The 15,188-nt window shown below is 47.5% G+C and overlaps 3 protein-coding genes across 5 annotated transcripts in view; 1 reads left to right on the forward strand and 2 right to left on the reverse strand.

The window, feature by feature from the left end:
- ZNF232 (zinc finger protein 232) overlaps window positions 1–5,124 on the reverse strand; it is a 6,542-nt gene extending 1,418 nt beyond the window's left edge. The window contains exons 1-3 of one of the 3 annotated variants that reach the window (XM_023184749.1): window positions 4,668–5,124; window positions 2,262–2,736; window positions 1,792–1,918 (exon numbers count right to left, since the gene is read on the reverse strand). In XM_023184749.1, coding sequence (XP_023040517.1) covers window positions 1,792–1,918; window positions 2,262–2,736; window positions 4,668–4,777 — 712 coding nt within the window. In that variant the 5' untranslated portion in view covers window positions 4,778–5,124. The remainder of the gene's footprint in view (window positions 1–1,791; window positions 1,919–2,261; window positions 2,737–4,667) is intronic. The other 2 variants (XM_023184748.3, XM_023184750.1) reach the window with 2 other exon arrangements.
- A 3,639-nt stretch (window positions 5,125–8,763) lies between these two features.
- Window positions 8,764–15,188, forward strand: part of LOC111521372 — a 35,402-nt gene continuing 28,977 nt past the window's right edge. Inside the window, exons 1-2 of the mRNA XM_031934314.1 lie at window positions 8,764–9,388; window positions 11,087–11,177. Coding sequence (XP_031790174.1) covers window positions 8,917–9,388; window positions 11,087–11,177 — 563 coding nt within the window. The 5' untranslated portion in view covers window positions 8,764–8,916. The remainder of the gene's footprint in view (window positions 9,389–11,086; window positions 11,178–15,188) is intronic.
- Window positions 13,228–15,188, reverse strand: part of ZNF594 (zinc finger protein 594) — a 9,664-nt gene continuing 7,703 nt past the window's right edge. The window contains 2 exon segments of the mRNA XM_026456325.2: window positions 13,228–14,680; window positions 14,683–15,188. The exon segment at window positions 14,683–15,188 is cut by the window's right edge and continues 12 nt beyond it. Coding sequence (XP_026312110.2) covers window positions 14,648–14,680; window positions 14,683–15,188 — 539 coding nt within the window. The 3' untranslated portion in view covers window positions 13,228–14,647.

Consider the following 15,188-nt stretch of genomic DNA (forward strand, 5'->3'; position numbering starts at 1 on the left):
ATTTTTTTCATATTTTCAAGGAATCAGGGAGTGATGGTGTGATGAAAGGGAAAAACAAGAATCATTAGGGTTAAGGAAAAGGGAGGTTTCTAAAGGCACAAAAACTGTGCCCTTCCTGGCTCTGCAACCTTCACCTCTGCCCATCCATTTCCCAGCTGCATAAATCTATAGTCTCTTTACAGGATCCTCAACTAACTGCTTCCTTTACCAAAAGGACTTCCAGCTCCCTGCCTCCTATCTGCTTGGTGCTCTCTGCCTTTTTCTTCCTTAAAAAGGGAAAAAGAGTGCGTTGCCTTTTTGTTTTTAAATGGCCATAGCACATTTTATGTTTTATCTGTTGTAACACTCCCTATAGCCTAAGGAGAACAGAAACCAATTGCTTTAAGATAACTCAAGGTCATTTGACTTTTTTTTTTTTTTTTTCTGTCGCCCAGGCTGGAGTGTAGTGGCATGGTCTTGGCTCACTGCAACCTCCGCTTCCCTGGTTCAAGTGATTTTCATGCCTCAGCCTCCCCAGTAGCTGGGATTACAGGCACGTTCCACCACACCCGGCTAATTTTTGTATTTTTAGTAGAGACGGGGTTTCGCCATGTTAGCCAGGCTGGTCTTGAATTCCTGACCCCAAGTGATCCACCTGCCTCAGCCTCCCAAAGTGCTGGGATTATAGGTGTGAGCCACTGTGCCCAGCCAAGATCATTTGATTTTTAAAAATTCGTTTTTTCAAGTTAAATGCTGTGGTTAAAAAAATCTGAAATATGCTTGCTATAGAGAAAAAAAAAAAAATCACACAATAGCTAGCTTCTTTTTGAAAGTAAAGTAATAAAAGTGATAAATGAATACAGGCTTACTAAACAGAAGTAAAGGAGACCAAAAAAAAAAGTGAAAAAAAGGCAAAGAAGAAAGAAGAGCTAAGAAGTAGAAACATACTTTTGGGACAGAATCTAATTAATCTCTATTTCTATTTTTTCCCATTTTGTAACTAACAAGAATTTGATTTTTTCAAATGCCTTGGTTTGGTGATACTGATGTTGGGGAGGGGTTATGGTGTAAAAGCAAGTATCAAGTAGACTCTTTTTGGTTAGCAGCATATTCACAATACAGTCACGATGCTACAGAGGTCAACAAGGAGAGTTCACACCCCTGAGGCTGTAAGTCTAGTGTTTGCCACTGGCAGAGAGGAGAGGTTGGTTGTGGGTATGTATGCAGGCCAAGAAGGAAGTTTCTGTAGTGAATCTGAAGGGGTAGAAGGTGAGGGCACACATAAGAGTTTCAAATAGGGCTGTTTACATGAGGAAGAGGTGGTAAAGGTGATGACAGGCTGTATCTCACATAGGAGTGCTTTATGGCTTAAAAAGTGTGTTCTGCGAGGCCTCAGGAGTTAAAAAAAAAAAAAACAAAGGATCTCAAGGCTGGCCTCTAGCTCAGGGCAGAGTTATTATAGACTAGGAGTTAAGTGCAGTGAAGATGATAAAGCATTAAGTGAATGAACTATTTCCTGGTCCTGATTTAGGGCTCTCTAAAGTTAAGAGATGCTGGCCAGGCTTTATATCTAGATATGACCCAAGTTCAGCTTCATCCTCAGAGCTATCTTATGAGGCAGGTTATTCTTACTCCTAATTTTACAAGTGATAAAACAGGCAAAGTCTCTCACCTAAGAGATAAGAATAGTAAGGCTGTGATGATACCAAACATTTAAGTGCCTACTACTATTTACTCTTCACAGGTACTAGGTACTGTGCCCTTTATTGTCCCTCTTTCCCCTCTCCCTCCCCACAGAATCCTGCTCCTCACCACTCTTTGGGAAAGGCTGGGTCTCCTTAGGCTGGAGCCGGATGCTCAGTGCTTCCTGGGCTGCTCCCAGAGATTCCTTCTTCTCCCATGGCTCTTCCTGTGCAGGTCCATGTGCAGGGCCTGGGACCTGGAGGTGATCAGGCACCACTCAGTTTTAAATTTTCTTCAAATTACTAGTGTGGTTTCTGTCCCCTGCCTGGACACTTGCAGATGTGACCCTCCTTGGACCAAAGCTTCCAAGAAGACTTTAGAGAGCCTCCTCGGAGTCAGCACAAGGGAAGGAAGAGGAACTAGAGTCTCTTTCTCATTCAGGGCTCGAGGGCGGAAAAGACAGACACAGAAACACATACTAACTGCTCTACCTGGCCCAAGAGAGGTTTGAACTTGGCAACTCCCCCTACTGCTGCCCCTCTGTCCAGCCTGAAGGTCATTGATCTGGCTCCCATAACAGACCAAATCCCCCTTCCCACCTGCGGCTCTGGTTCAAGTCCTTTCTCTAAATCCTCCAGCACAGTCACAGCCTCCTCTCCACTCTTAGGGTGATGTCCCCGCACCCAGGACTGGAGCTCCTCAGGCAGGATGGTCAAGAATTGTTCCAGCACCAGGAACTCCAGGATCTGCTCCTTCGTGTGTTTCTCTGGCCTTAGCCACTCACAGCAGAGTACCCGTAGTTGGCTCAAGGCCTCCCGGGGACCAGGAGTCTCCTGGTAGCGGAGATGCCTGAAGCGTTGGCGGAAGATCTCTTGACTGGTAGAGTGGTTCCCAGGTAGCCTGGTCTCATACTCACAAGACTGTTCCTCTTCCTTTGGTTCCATCATCATAATCTTCTCTTGTCCCCGTGTACCCTGAAGGGCTAGAGTTTCAGCTGCTGTTAGTGATACAGCCATTCTAGTCTGGACTAGCTCTGCAGAAGGCACATACCAGCTGGAATACTGCAAGGGCCCCCTGTAACATAAGAAGAAATTATTCCTCCTCTCCTTTTTTTTTTTTTTTTTTTGGGTAACAGAGTGAGACTCTGTTACCCAGGCTGGAGTGCAGTGGTGCGATCTCAGCTCACTGCAACCTCCACCCCCAGGGTTCTAGAGATTCTCCTACCTCAGCCTCCCGAGTAGCTGGGATTACAGGCGCCCGCCAACACGCCCAGCTAATTTTTTTGTATTTTTAGTAGGGACAGGGTTTTGCCATATTGGCCAGGCTGGTCTTGAACTCCTGACCTCAGGTGATCCACCCGCCTCGGCCTCCCAAAGTGGCAGGATTACAAGCATGAGCCACCATGCCTGGCCTCTTCTTTTTTTTGTTCATTAAACATATACTCAGCACTACAAAGAGCCAAACCCTGTACTATATATACCCTTTAGTCCGGCTTTTTCTTCCACCCCTCCTGAGAATTCTGATGTACTAAGTCAATGTTTTTGAGAAACCTGCATTGTTGTAGAGACGGGGATGTAAAGTGGTTTTCTACAATACAGCTGAATAAATGCCATTAACAGGAAAAAATATCAAGAAAAAAAAAGCTGTGGGGGCCTATGGGAAGAAATGACTATTGGGAAGAAACAAGTTTGAAGCAGAACCCAAGTTTCCAGATGCAGAGCCCAGAGCCGAGCAGCTTTGACTGCAAGGTGGGGTTTGCTGGGGAGGCTCCTCCCTGCTTTAAAAACTTTCTGAAGTAGCAGTTTCAGCAAAAGAAAACCGTTAAGTCGTTAAGTCCCCTCCAAGGAGTTGGATCTCATTCAAACGCAGAAGCCCTATTAAGGGGCAGCTATGAACAAAACTCGGGTACAGTGACCTGCGTCAAGGAATCTAACAGGTGTAAACCACAAAAGCAGCTGAGATAGGTCTCAACCAATTTAGGGGTTACTTTGCTAAGGTTGAGGATGCACCTAGGAAAAAGACACACAAGCCACAGTAAGATCCGTGGCCCGCACTTTTACCACCGAGGGTTTTGAGGGTTTCAATTTAATGCGGAGAAAGCTGGCAGGAGGGGAAGGAGTAAAGAAGAGGGGGGGTATGTAGTGAGGTAAGTGGCCACATTCTTGTGAGGATTTGATTAGAGCTGAGTTCACCTGTTGCACGTGAAAAGGGGAAGTCAATTATGAATTTGTCTCGTGCTCAGTAAATCTGCATTTTCCACAAGATAAAGTAGATATAGAGTAGAGGAAGAAGTCAAATAGCTTCGTCTCCGGGTGGGTGGAGGAAGGATTTCTAGTCTTGTCCGGTGAAGCTGGGCTGTTCATTTACATTGCCAGGGTGAGGGAGGCCACCTGGGGGCATATGTTGCTTTCTGTCTTGCAGCTATCGGTTTAGGAACAAAAGGAAAAGCAGTTTTTTTTCCGTGACTCAGTTTCCAAGCTTAACTTTTCCCTTTGGCATAGTAAGTTTGGGGTCCTGAGATTTTATTTTCCTTTCACACAGGCAAGGAGGTGGGACGCATCAGAGGCCACGAAAGGAGCACAAAGAGGGACCCCTGGCCGAAGACAAAGGAGGCGCGAAGCAAAACGCGGAGCTCGTGTCTACCAGGGTGATGCCCGGCGGCGCTGGCCCCAGCAAAACTTCTCTACCCCGGCCTGGGGCAGGTGCCCGCCCGGGAGCCCGGGAAGGGAGCTGTCGTCCAGGCCAGGTACAACTCCCCCTCCCACCCTTCACTCCCTATCCAGGGGTCTCGAGAAAAGATTAGAGGAACATCAAGACCCCCCTCCACGGCACGTGACGCAACGCGGGCAGCGCAGCGCGGGCACCGTGGGCAACTCAAACCCCTCTCCACACACGTCCGCGGAGCTGCCTGCCAGGCCTGCTCACTGCAGAGCCGCCGCTGCCTGCGGGACGGGCAAAAGCCAAGCCGCGAGGTGGACCTCGGGGAAGCCGCCGCCGACACTCACCTCACAGGACCTGGAGGTTCCATCGGGGCGCTGCCGCGAACCGCGCCACTTCCAGCCCTCAACCCCAGCTGCAGGTTTGCGCCTGCGCAGGTCGCAGCCTCGGCCTCCATCTCCCAGAAGCCTCTGCGCCGCCGGCTTCCGCTCGCGGACTTTGGCCCAGGCGCGTGGGTCCTGCCGAAAGGCTGGGAGCCCGGGAACCGGTTCCCGTACTTGAGCGGCGCGGGAAAGAGCGCGCCGCCTGCAGGACTGGAATGGCGCGGCCGGATGCCCTGGAGGCCCCTGGGAATTGCAGTCCTTGCTCAGGTGGAGAGTGAGCCCTGTAAGCGGGTGACTTCGCCAAGTTTGGCGGGTCTCTTGTGGAGTTGCACCTGAAAGGGCGGTGCTGGCGGACAGATGTCAGGGAAATTCTGGCCTTGTGCATGGCCTGTGGTAACACTTCTCCAGGAGTTCTATTTTCTTTTCTTTTCTTTTTTTTTTTGAGACGGAGTCTTGCTCTGTTGCCCAGGCTGGAGTGCAGTGGCCGCATCTCAGCTCACTGCAAGCTCCGCCTCCCGGGTTTACGCCATTCTCCTGCCTCAGCCTCCCGAGTAGCTGGGACTACAGGCACCCGCCACCGCGCCCGGCTAGCTTTTTGTATTTTTTAGTAGGGGGGGGGGTTTCACCGTGTGAGCCAGGATGGTCTCAATCTTCTGACCTCGTGATCCGCCCGTCTCGGCCTCCCAAAGTGCTGGGATTACAGGCTTGAGCCACCGTGCCCGGCCAAGAGTTCTAGTTTCCAGTTACCTCTTCTCAGACCTGATGAGAGGGTCACAGCTCTGGAAGACGGTTCCCTCCACGAAAAAATATTCCCCAACCACTGGCTGGGTACGGGGAGAGGAGGAGAAAAAAGAATTCTAAGGTTAATTTTATTGCGATGGGGGAAATAGGAGTTGGTGTTTTTTTGTTTATTTTTAATTTAATTTTTTTTTTTTTTGAGACGTGGTGGCCAATATGGTGAAACCCTGTCTCTATTAAAAATACAAAAAGGTTAGCCTGGCGTGTTGGCAGGCGCCTGTAGTCCCCACTACTCAGGAGACAGGAGAATCGTTTGAACCCAGGAAGCAGAGGTTGCAATGAGCTGAGATCGTGCCACTGCACTCCAGCCGGGGCTACAGAGCGAGACTCCGTCTCAAAAAAAAAAAAATTAAAAATAAATTTATCTCACTATCAAATTTGCAGGATATTGATTGATCCAGTCTCTGAATACTTTTATAAAATAGCTTTTCTCTCAATACTTTTATAAAATAGCTTAATCCTAGTCTCTCCAGGAAAAATTGTTACTCAACTGTGTAGTTCTCAGATTATTAAACTTGTTTCTCCAAGATACAGTATCCTTGAAAATGTGCATAACAGCCCCCCCCCCCCCCAATCCTTGCAATTTACTTATACTGGGCCAAGCCCCTTCTGACTTCAAGTAGGAGCAGGAAGTGCAGAATCTTGTAATCCTCAAGGTCATGGTTGGGGGATATATTATCTTTTTTCCTTCAAAGTGCCACTGATAATTACTGCACCTAGGAGCTATGGATAAAATTAGTTATTTGTTGAATGTCTACTCTGTGTCTAGAACTATGCTAGGAACTTAATGAAATTGTCTCATTTAGTCTTCACAGTTGCCCCACAAGGGATTGTATTAATGTCATTATCTTGATTTTATAGATAAGAAAAATCAAGACTCAGAAACAATAAAGGTTACAGAGATGAAATTGACAGAGCCTGGATTTCGGTATGTCAGACTTCAATGTGCCATTATACTTTCAAATCCTACAGAATAGATTGAATCACAACTTCCACTTTTACATGAAAGAAGACAATGGGTCTTACGACTTACCATCAATTTCCCTTTCCTGATTTAATTAGCTGCTTCTGTGTCTAATTTTGCTAGGAATGGGGGAATAACGCAAACTCCCTAAACTACATATTGACATGTATACTAATATGAAAACCTCAAGTCCATTTGCAGACTTTTGGATTAGATTCTGTCCCGGAAAGACACCCACCCTAGAGTTCAGGATATCATAGCCATTTTACTGTTCCCCTGGCACAATTCATAGTAAGGAAAAAAAGACAAGCGGAAAGCTATTAGATTCCCAGTGCTGCTAAACAGGAGACACAAGGACACCATTTTGTGATGATGATGGTGCTTTATGCAGCTTCCACCATTTACAAGATTTTCCTGTGGTGTGGAACCTCTGACAATAAAGGGGTGAAATGGAACTAGAAGCTTATTCCAGTCAAGATTTCTGATTTATCTTGTGGTAAGCATTTGGGGAGGACATATCTGCACATGACCTGAGACTAAGTACTATACACTGAATCAGATGAAAATTAGCTGTTAGGAAGCTTAGAATTTTCCAAGCAGTTATGGCAAAAACAAACTCTCCTTCTCTCTTCCTATATGTACATACTGACATCTTTATCATTACTGTCTTCCTAGGGTTATGATTCTGTTTGGTTTCTTTGATGCTGTATTAGACCTGAGCTCTGATTGAAAATTCTTCCATGCTCACTACATTCCAACACTTTATCTCCAATATGAATTTCCAGATGCCTCACAAGGTCTGAGCTCTATCTGAAGACTTTCCCATGCTTGTCACATTCATAGGGCTTTCCTCCACTACGAATTCTATGATGTTGAATAAGGTGTGAGCTCTGATTACAAGTCTTTGAACATTCGTTGCATTCATAAAGTTTCCACTGTGAATTCTTTGATGCTGAATACGTTGTGAGTTACCTCTCACATCTTTCCCACACCCACTGCATTTATAAGACCTCTCACCTGTATGGATCCTCTGATGTTCTATAAGGACTGAGTTCTGGCCATGTGCAGTGGCTCATGCCTGTAATCCAAGCACTTTGAGAAGCCGAGGCCAGTGGATCACCTGAGGTCAGGAGTTCAAGACCAGCCTGGCCAACATGGTGAAACCTTCTCTCTACTAAAAATACAAAATTAGCCGGGCGTGGTGGTGAGCACCTGTAATCCCAGCTACTCGGGAGGCTGAGGCAGGAGAATAGCTTTAACCCGGGAGGTGGAGGTTACAGTGAGCTGAGATCGTGCCACTGCACTCTGGCCTGGGCAACAGAGCGAGACTCCGTCTCCAAAAACACATACACACAAAACCCAAAACGGAAGAGATGCAGTTCTGTGTTCCAGAGGGATTTATTTGTGATGCCTGTTCAAAACTCAAGAAGCCACCACCCTGATACTCATCAAACCCTGGAGAAAATCCGTTTTTAGAGTGTCAGAAGGCCTCATGAATAACCTTCCAGTCACTGAAGGAGGTCCTTACTCAGCAAGCCCCGGTCTCCTTCACTCGTGCCTCGCAGATGGCCTCATGCGCAGACTGGCGGTCCAGCCTCCCGGGGACAGGGCCTGGGCGCACCCCGTGCCGCCTTTGGCCACTGAGGCCCGGGTCCTCGAGGCGCCGGGCTAGGCAGAGCCTCCCGGGGCAGCGCCAGGGGATCCGGGCGGGGTGCGTGCGCCGGAAGGACCTCAAAGCTGCAGGGCTGGACCGCGCTAGGGGGCGCAAGGCACAGAGACCAGGTGGAGGGGGTAGCAGCTCACTGGGATGGGGGGGCCCCAGCTCCCAGCTCCAAATACGCGGCCTCTGTGGGAGCTTGTCTCCAGGCGCCCATCAGTCTTCCCTTCACTCGGGGCTACCTTGGCGGCCGCGCCCATGCTGTCCCCGCCCCAACTAGTAATCATGATGAGGGGTCACGGGCCTCGCTGGAGAAGCTCACTGCGAGGACTTCCCGCCTGCTGGTGTTATGCCCAGACCCTTTATTCCCCGAAGAAGACCACCAGAGTCCAGAGTCAAAGCCAAGCAGCGAGGATCTTTATTACAGGTTCGAACCTGGAGCTCTCACTCACTCGTGAAACCAGCGGGGCAGGAGAGCTCCCCAGCTGGGCTCAGGACAGTGTTGTATAGTCTGGGGTAAACAGGCACAGAGTCATTGTACAAACTGGATGCATGATTGGCTGATATTTGAACAAGGCGATTCGGCTTATTATGATTGGTTCCCGGCATTTCTGATATTTCCGTTAATTTTGAAACTCTGATGACGTTTATCAGGGGCTCGCAGGACAGGGCAGGGCTTGTTTTCGCAAACCTGAGGCGGGAAAGCAGTCTCACACAAAGGCAGTTAATCATATTGTGACAGGTTTCACAACGGGTTTAGCAGGTAATACTTAAAGGCGTCCTGTGACCCTGCCATGCCACAGAAAAACAGGAACTTACAACATCTTTACAATATGTTTGTGAGAGCAGGACAAAGGTTTAGCAACAGGGTGGAGTGGGCTTGCATCCTGTGCCCTTTCACTGGCTCTCTGCGCGCCCTCACTGACTGCCCGGCTGCCGGCGGCCTGCCTCACCACTCCCGGCTTCACGGGGCTGGGGCGCCGCACCATCAAGTCAAACCGAGTCCTCCTGCTTTCCTAGAAAAGCCGTGGGGAGAGAGGGGGAACACTTCTGGCCCACGTGAGCCACCATCGTGCGTGGCGTCTGAGGGGCATCTACCTGGAGTCACGGAGCCGACAAAAGGGAAAAGGGCCAGTCCCTGTCCAGGAAGAGCTCAGCCTAGTGGGGCAGGCGACAAGTTACAGTTGCTGCCTTGCTGTGGCCGGCCGTGGCCCGTGGAGGCACTAGACCGTCACCAGGAGTCCATCAGGAAAGACAGGCAGATACGTGAGTCCTGGACAGGAAGGACTTGGGAGACACAAGACTGTACCGCCGAGACCGCTTTCCAGTCGGGCTCACCGGGATATGATTTCCCTCTTTTTTTTTTTTTTTTTTTGAGACAGAGTCTCGCTCTGCCGCCCAGGCTGGCGTGCAGTGGCCAGATCTCAGCTCACTGCGAGCTCCGCCTCTCGGGTTCACGCCATTCTCCTGCCTCAGCCTCCCCAGTAGCTGGGACTACAGGTGCCCGCCAGGTCGCCGGGCTAGTTTTTTGTATTTTTAGTAGAGACGGGGTTTCACCGTGTTAGCCAGGATGGTCTCGATTTCCTGACCTCGTGATCCGCCCGTCTCGGCCTCCCAAAGTGCTGGGATTACAGGCGTGAGCCACCGCGCCTGGCCCTGATTTCCCTCTTGACAGAGGGAATGTCTGGTGGAATGGCCACAGGGCAAGAGGGCGGTGCCTGCATTCTTGGGGAACTGCAGAGAGTTCATGGGTAAATAATAGGAAGGAAAAGTAAGTACTTTGTAGAAACCCTTCCCCAACTAGGTCAGACTCCCCACTGTAGTATCATATGCCTCTCCTTTTAGGCACTTATTATGGTTGCAACTTTATTAATGATTCTAATTAGCTTCTCTTCTACAATTATAACCTCCATCCGGCCAGAGACTTGCCCATTTATGCTCACCCAGCTTTGTAGCACCGAATGCTTAACACATATTAAAAGCTCAATAATGCTGGGTGAAGTGGCTCAGGCCTCTAATCCCAGCACTTGGGGAGGCTAATGTGGGTGGATCACGAGGTCAGGAGTTCGAGACCAGCCTGACCAACATGGTGAAACACCCTCTCTACTAAAAATACAAAAATTAGCCGGGTGTGGTGGCACATACCTGTAATTCCAGCTACTCAGTAGGCTGAGGCGGAAGAATCACTTGAACCCAGGAGACAGAGGTTGCAGCGAGCCAACATTGCACCATTGCACTCCAGCCTGGGTGACAGAGCGAGACTCTGTCTCAAAAAAAAAAAAAAAAAAAACTCAGTAAATATGGCACAAGTGGATAAATGGGGTTGCATGAGAGTATGTATGTTACATTAAGGACTTTGGACTTCAGGCTGTAGTGGGAAATCACTGTGGAAATTTAGAGAGGGGGTGGCACTATCAGATTTGTTCTGAAGGAAGATCATTCCAGCTGCCCTGTAGAGAATGGTTGGAATCAGGGAGGCATGTTAGGAGGCTGGGTAATAGTACAAGCAAGAGATGATGGTGGCCTCACTCTAAGGGCATTGAAAATCAAGACAGGTGAGGCTGGGTGCAGTGGCTCACACCTGTAATCCCAGGACTTTGGGAGGCCAAGGCAGCCAGATCACCAGGAATTTGAGACCAGGCTGGCCAACATGGTGGAACGCTGTCTCTACCAAAACTACAAAAATTAGCTGGGTGTACTGGCTTGCACCTGTAATCCCAGCTCCTCAGGAGGCTGAGGCAGGAGAATCACTTGAACCTGGGAGGCAGAGGTTGCAATGGGCCAAGTTCATGCCACTGCACTCCAGCCTAGGCAACAGAGTGGGACTCCATCTCAGGAAAAAAAAAAAAAAAAGACAAGTGGACTCTATTGGCAGATTATTGGCTAGCATTCACTTATTCTACCATAGTCATGCACCCGCTACCTCAGGGATGGTAGTGACAGTCTTATTTCCTATTGTTGCAGGATTTTTTTCCTTGATTCCTTCGTGGGACTCAGGACAGGGGCGCCCTGTTTACTCAGCCCACTGTGCTCAGCCTGTTGCAGGGGTGTGCAGGTAAGCAAGCGAATGCAGGATCTGGCTGACCACTACAGGCACCAGCACGAGCAAGCTCTATGCAGGGCCTGTGACCGGAGCAGGCATGAGCAAATGACTGCAGGATCTAGTTGGCTGCTCTGGGCAGCTTCAAGAGCAAGCCCTATTTGGGGTCTGTGGTGGTGCCCAAGTAGGGGTGCCTGTGACCCCAAAGCCCCAGAGGCAGTGTTACAATGCTCTCTTAGTGCCACTGTTTGAGGATGGCTGTGTGTTAACAGCTCAGCTGGACCCTAGCCTCATTGCGTGGGGTGCCTACCCACCACCAGTGAGGGCAAAGGGCAGGTGGGACAGCCTTTTGGGTAGCCAAACTTGGTGGGTACCCAGCTTTTGTCTGGCATCCAAGAAGAATGAGGTTGTGTAGAACACTTGAAGGATGATGAAGGTGGAGAATTTTATAGAGTGGTCACAATGGCTCTCAGTGGAGAGGGGAGCTAGAGAGGGGATAGAAAGGGCAGGTCATCTTCTCCCCAAAGTCTGGCTATCTCTTCCTGAAAGTCTGGCCATCTCTCTCATCTACTGACTGAGTCTGGGGTCTTTATAGGCACAGAATGAGGGTGGGGCGGCCATAGATAGTTTTGGAAAAGGCAACATTCAATTGGTAAGAAGACATTATTCAGAAAGAACCAACTAGGAGGGAGCAAGCAAACAGGAATAGAAGTTCTTACTTTGGGCTGTGGGTTTCAGGCTTTTCAGCTCAAAGGTGGGGTTTCACTGGGGGCCTGCCACATCTGCTTAGACTTTCTCAACTTCCTGTCCTGCCTCTATCACTATCAAATATTTGTATGAAGAAACCTCTCCTAAGCCACATTCCCATCACCCCTCTTCCTCAAAGAGATTATCACACTCTGACTTTCTCAGCTTTGGTCCTCTTGGAGTTTGGTTCTTTTGCTGTTTAAAATCTTAAGGCAAACTTTGATCATTTAGGCTCTTTTCTCAAAGTTCCAAAGTAGACTGCTCCTTAACAGGTAGGTTTTATTTTGCAGAATTCAGGTTTACAAACTGGACACTACTACATTAGCTTCTGCTACCTATAAAAGCTTTGAGGCTGGGCGTGGTGGCTCAAGCCTGTAATCCCAGCACTTTGGGAGGCCGAGACGGGCGGATCACGAGGTCAGGAAGGAGATCGAGACCATCCTGGCTAACATGGTGAAACCCCGTCTCTACTAAAAATACAAAAAACTAGCCAGGCGACATGGCGGGTGCCTGTAGTCCCAGTTACTGGGGAGGCTGAGGCAGGAGAATGGCGTGAACCCGGGAGGCGGAGCTTGCAGTGAGCTGAGATCGGCCACTGCACTCCAGCCTGGGCGGCACAGCGAGACTCCGTCTCAAAAAAAAAAAAAAAAAAAAAAAAAAAAGCTTTGAATAGGTGGGCTTTTATTTCACGAATTATCTGATTATCTGAAGATTAACTCTTTGTACTCCTTCAGCCCCCACTGGACTGTAAATTCTTTGAACAATGACTTTCTTTAGCCCCATCTAATTATGGACCCTGGCACATACTAAACAGTCACTAAGCAATTCTTAAATAACTTTTATTTCCGCATTCACAGTTGAAAACATTCCGTACTGTAACAAAAATTTCAGTCTTTCGAAAGTCCAATACCCTTAGTTTGATTCAAGCTCCATCAAAGATGAATTGGTTAGTTTTTAATCTGCAGTTTACAAGTAATAGTGAATATTTCAAAAAGCCTAACATAGGTGATATGTTTGCCCACAAAAGGGATAAAAAGGCTAATAAAAATGTTTTATTATTTGCTTTGGGCTGGAATTTTAGTACCTGGGTCTGCCTACATGGTGCCAGTCAGAAGCATGATTTGTGTTGTACATGCCTTTATGTAGCAAAATATAATTATTTAATAAATGCAGTTTGGTAAACATAATCTTTTATTTATTTATTTATTTATTTATTTATTTATTTATTTATTATTATACTTTAAGTTCTAGGGTCCATGTGCATAACGTGCAGGTTTGTTACATATGTATACTTGTGCCATGTTGGTGTGCTGCACCTATCAACTCATCAGCACCCATCAATTCATCATTTATATCAGGTATAACTCCCCAATGCAATCCCTCCCCCCTCCCCCCAAGTAAACATAATCTTTTAAAACACCGGACATAGGGGAGTAAAAAGAAGGCCTTGGTGATTAAAAAGTTGGAAACCACTGCATTAAATTACCTTCAAATCCCTTTAAGTATCCTGTTTATCCTTATAAACATTAGCTCTCACTGTACAGCATCGTAAAGACAAGTAAAAGAGTTAGACTTTTTTTTTTGAGATGAAGTTTCACTCTTGTTGCCCAGGCTGGAGTGCAGTGGCGCGATCTTAGCTCACTGCAACCTCTGCCTCCCAGATTCAAGTGATTCTCCTGCCTTAGCCTCCCAAGTAGCTGGGACTACAGGCATGCCTCACCATGCCCAGCTAATTTTTGTATTTTTAGTAGAGACAGGGTTTTACTATGTTGGCCAGGCATAGTAGCTCCTCGTGATCAACTCCTGACCTCGTGATCAACCCACCTCGGCCTCCCAAAGTGCTGGAATTACAGGTACAAGCCACCACACCTGGCCTACACTCCTTACTTTCACAGGGTTTTTTTCCCACATTTAAACTTGTCACTCAACTAGGAAGTCAAGATTGAAATGGCTCTTTCCATGAATAATTTAGTTTCGGGGTTGTTGCCAAAGCGATTTATAATGATTTTAATAATGATAGACATCCCCTGAAACATTGGTGCAGTGGTTCATGCCTATAATCCCAACCCTTTGGGAGGCTGAGGAGGGAGGACTGCTTGTGCCCAGGAGTTCAAGACCAGCCTGGGCAACATAGTGAGACCTTGTCTCTTTGTATTTTAAAAAATAAATAATTTAAAAAATTGTATTGTTGGGACCATATTCTAGTGTCAATTCTGAGACAGAAAAAAAAAAGGTGATTACGTCCAAGAGCTTTTAGCTTTTCCACTTGATTATACTTACATCTTTGACAAATCTGGCAGGAATTTTCTATGCTTTCCCACCTTCACATGGTCTTCCTAATAAAACCCATCTGTAGTGCAATAAGATGTGGTCTCCATCAGGCTTTTTGTAGTTTTACTACATTCATTTGGTTTCTGCTATCTATTAGAATAGGTCCTGTTTGTAGACTCTCTTACAGTCCTCAAATTCCTTTCCAATGTGAAGTTTCTGGTATTTAAGACAAGCTGTCCGCCCACTTAAGGCCTTACCACAGTTGCTGCTATTCAAAGGGTTTCTCTCTGGTATGAATTCTTTGATGACTGATAAGGTGTGAGTTCTGACTGAAGGCCTTCCCACATTCAGGGCATTCATAGGGTTTCTCTCCCGTATGAACACGATGGTGTCTAATAAGATCTGAGCTTCCCCTAAAAGATTTCCCACATTTGTTGCATACATAAGGTTTTTCTCCACTGTGAATTCTATGATGTCTCAGAAGGTCTGAGCTCTGATTGAAAGTTTTCCCACATTCTTTACATTCATACGGTTTCTCTCCTGTATGAGTTACCTGATGTCTGATGAGGTCTGAGCTGCCCTGGAAAGCCCTACCACACTGATTACACCAATAAGCTTTCTCTTCCTGGTGAGTTCTCTGCTCTCTCCTAAGCTCCTCATCCTTGCTAAAGGTTTTCTCACATTCTTCAAGTTTGTCTCCAGCATGCAGCCTCTGATGTTTGAGGAAAGCCGTGCGCCACGTAAAGAGTTTCCCACATTCCTTACATTCATAGGGCTTCTCACCACTATGAATTCTCTGATGTTGAATAAGGAGGGAATGCTGCCTGAAGGCTTTCCCACATTCAGTGCACTGATAGGGCTTCTCTCCAGTATGGATTTTCTGGTGTGTAACAAGGTGTGATCTCTGACTAAAGACTTTCCCACATTCACTACATTCATGAGGTTTCTCTCCAGTATGAACACGATGGTGTTTAATAAGATCTGAGCTACCCCTAAAAGATTTCCCAC

This window comes from Piliocolobus tephrosceles, chromosome 16 (assembly GCF_002776525.5).
Source record: "Piliocolobus tephrosceles isolate RC106 chromosome 16, ASM277652v3, whole genome shotgun sequence".
Lineage (NCBI taxonomy): Eukaryota > Metazoa > Chordata > Mammalia > Primates > Cercopithecidae > Piliocolobus > Piliocolobus tephrosceles.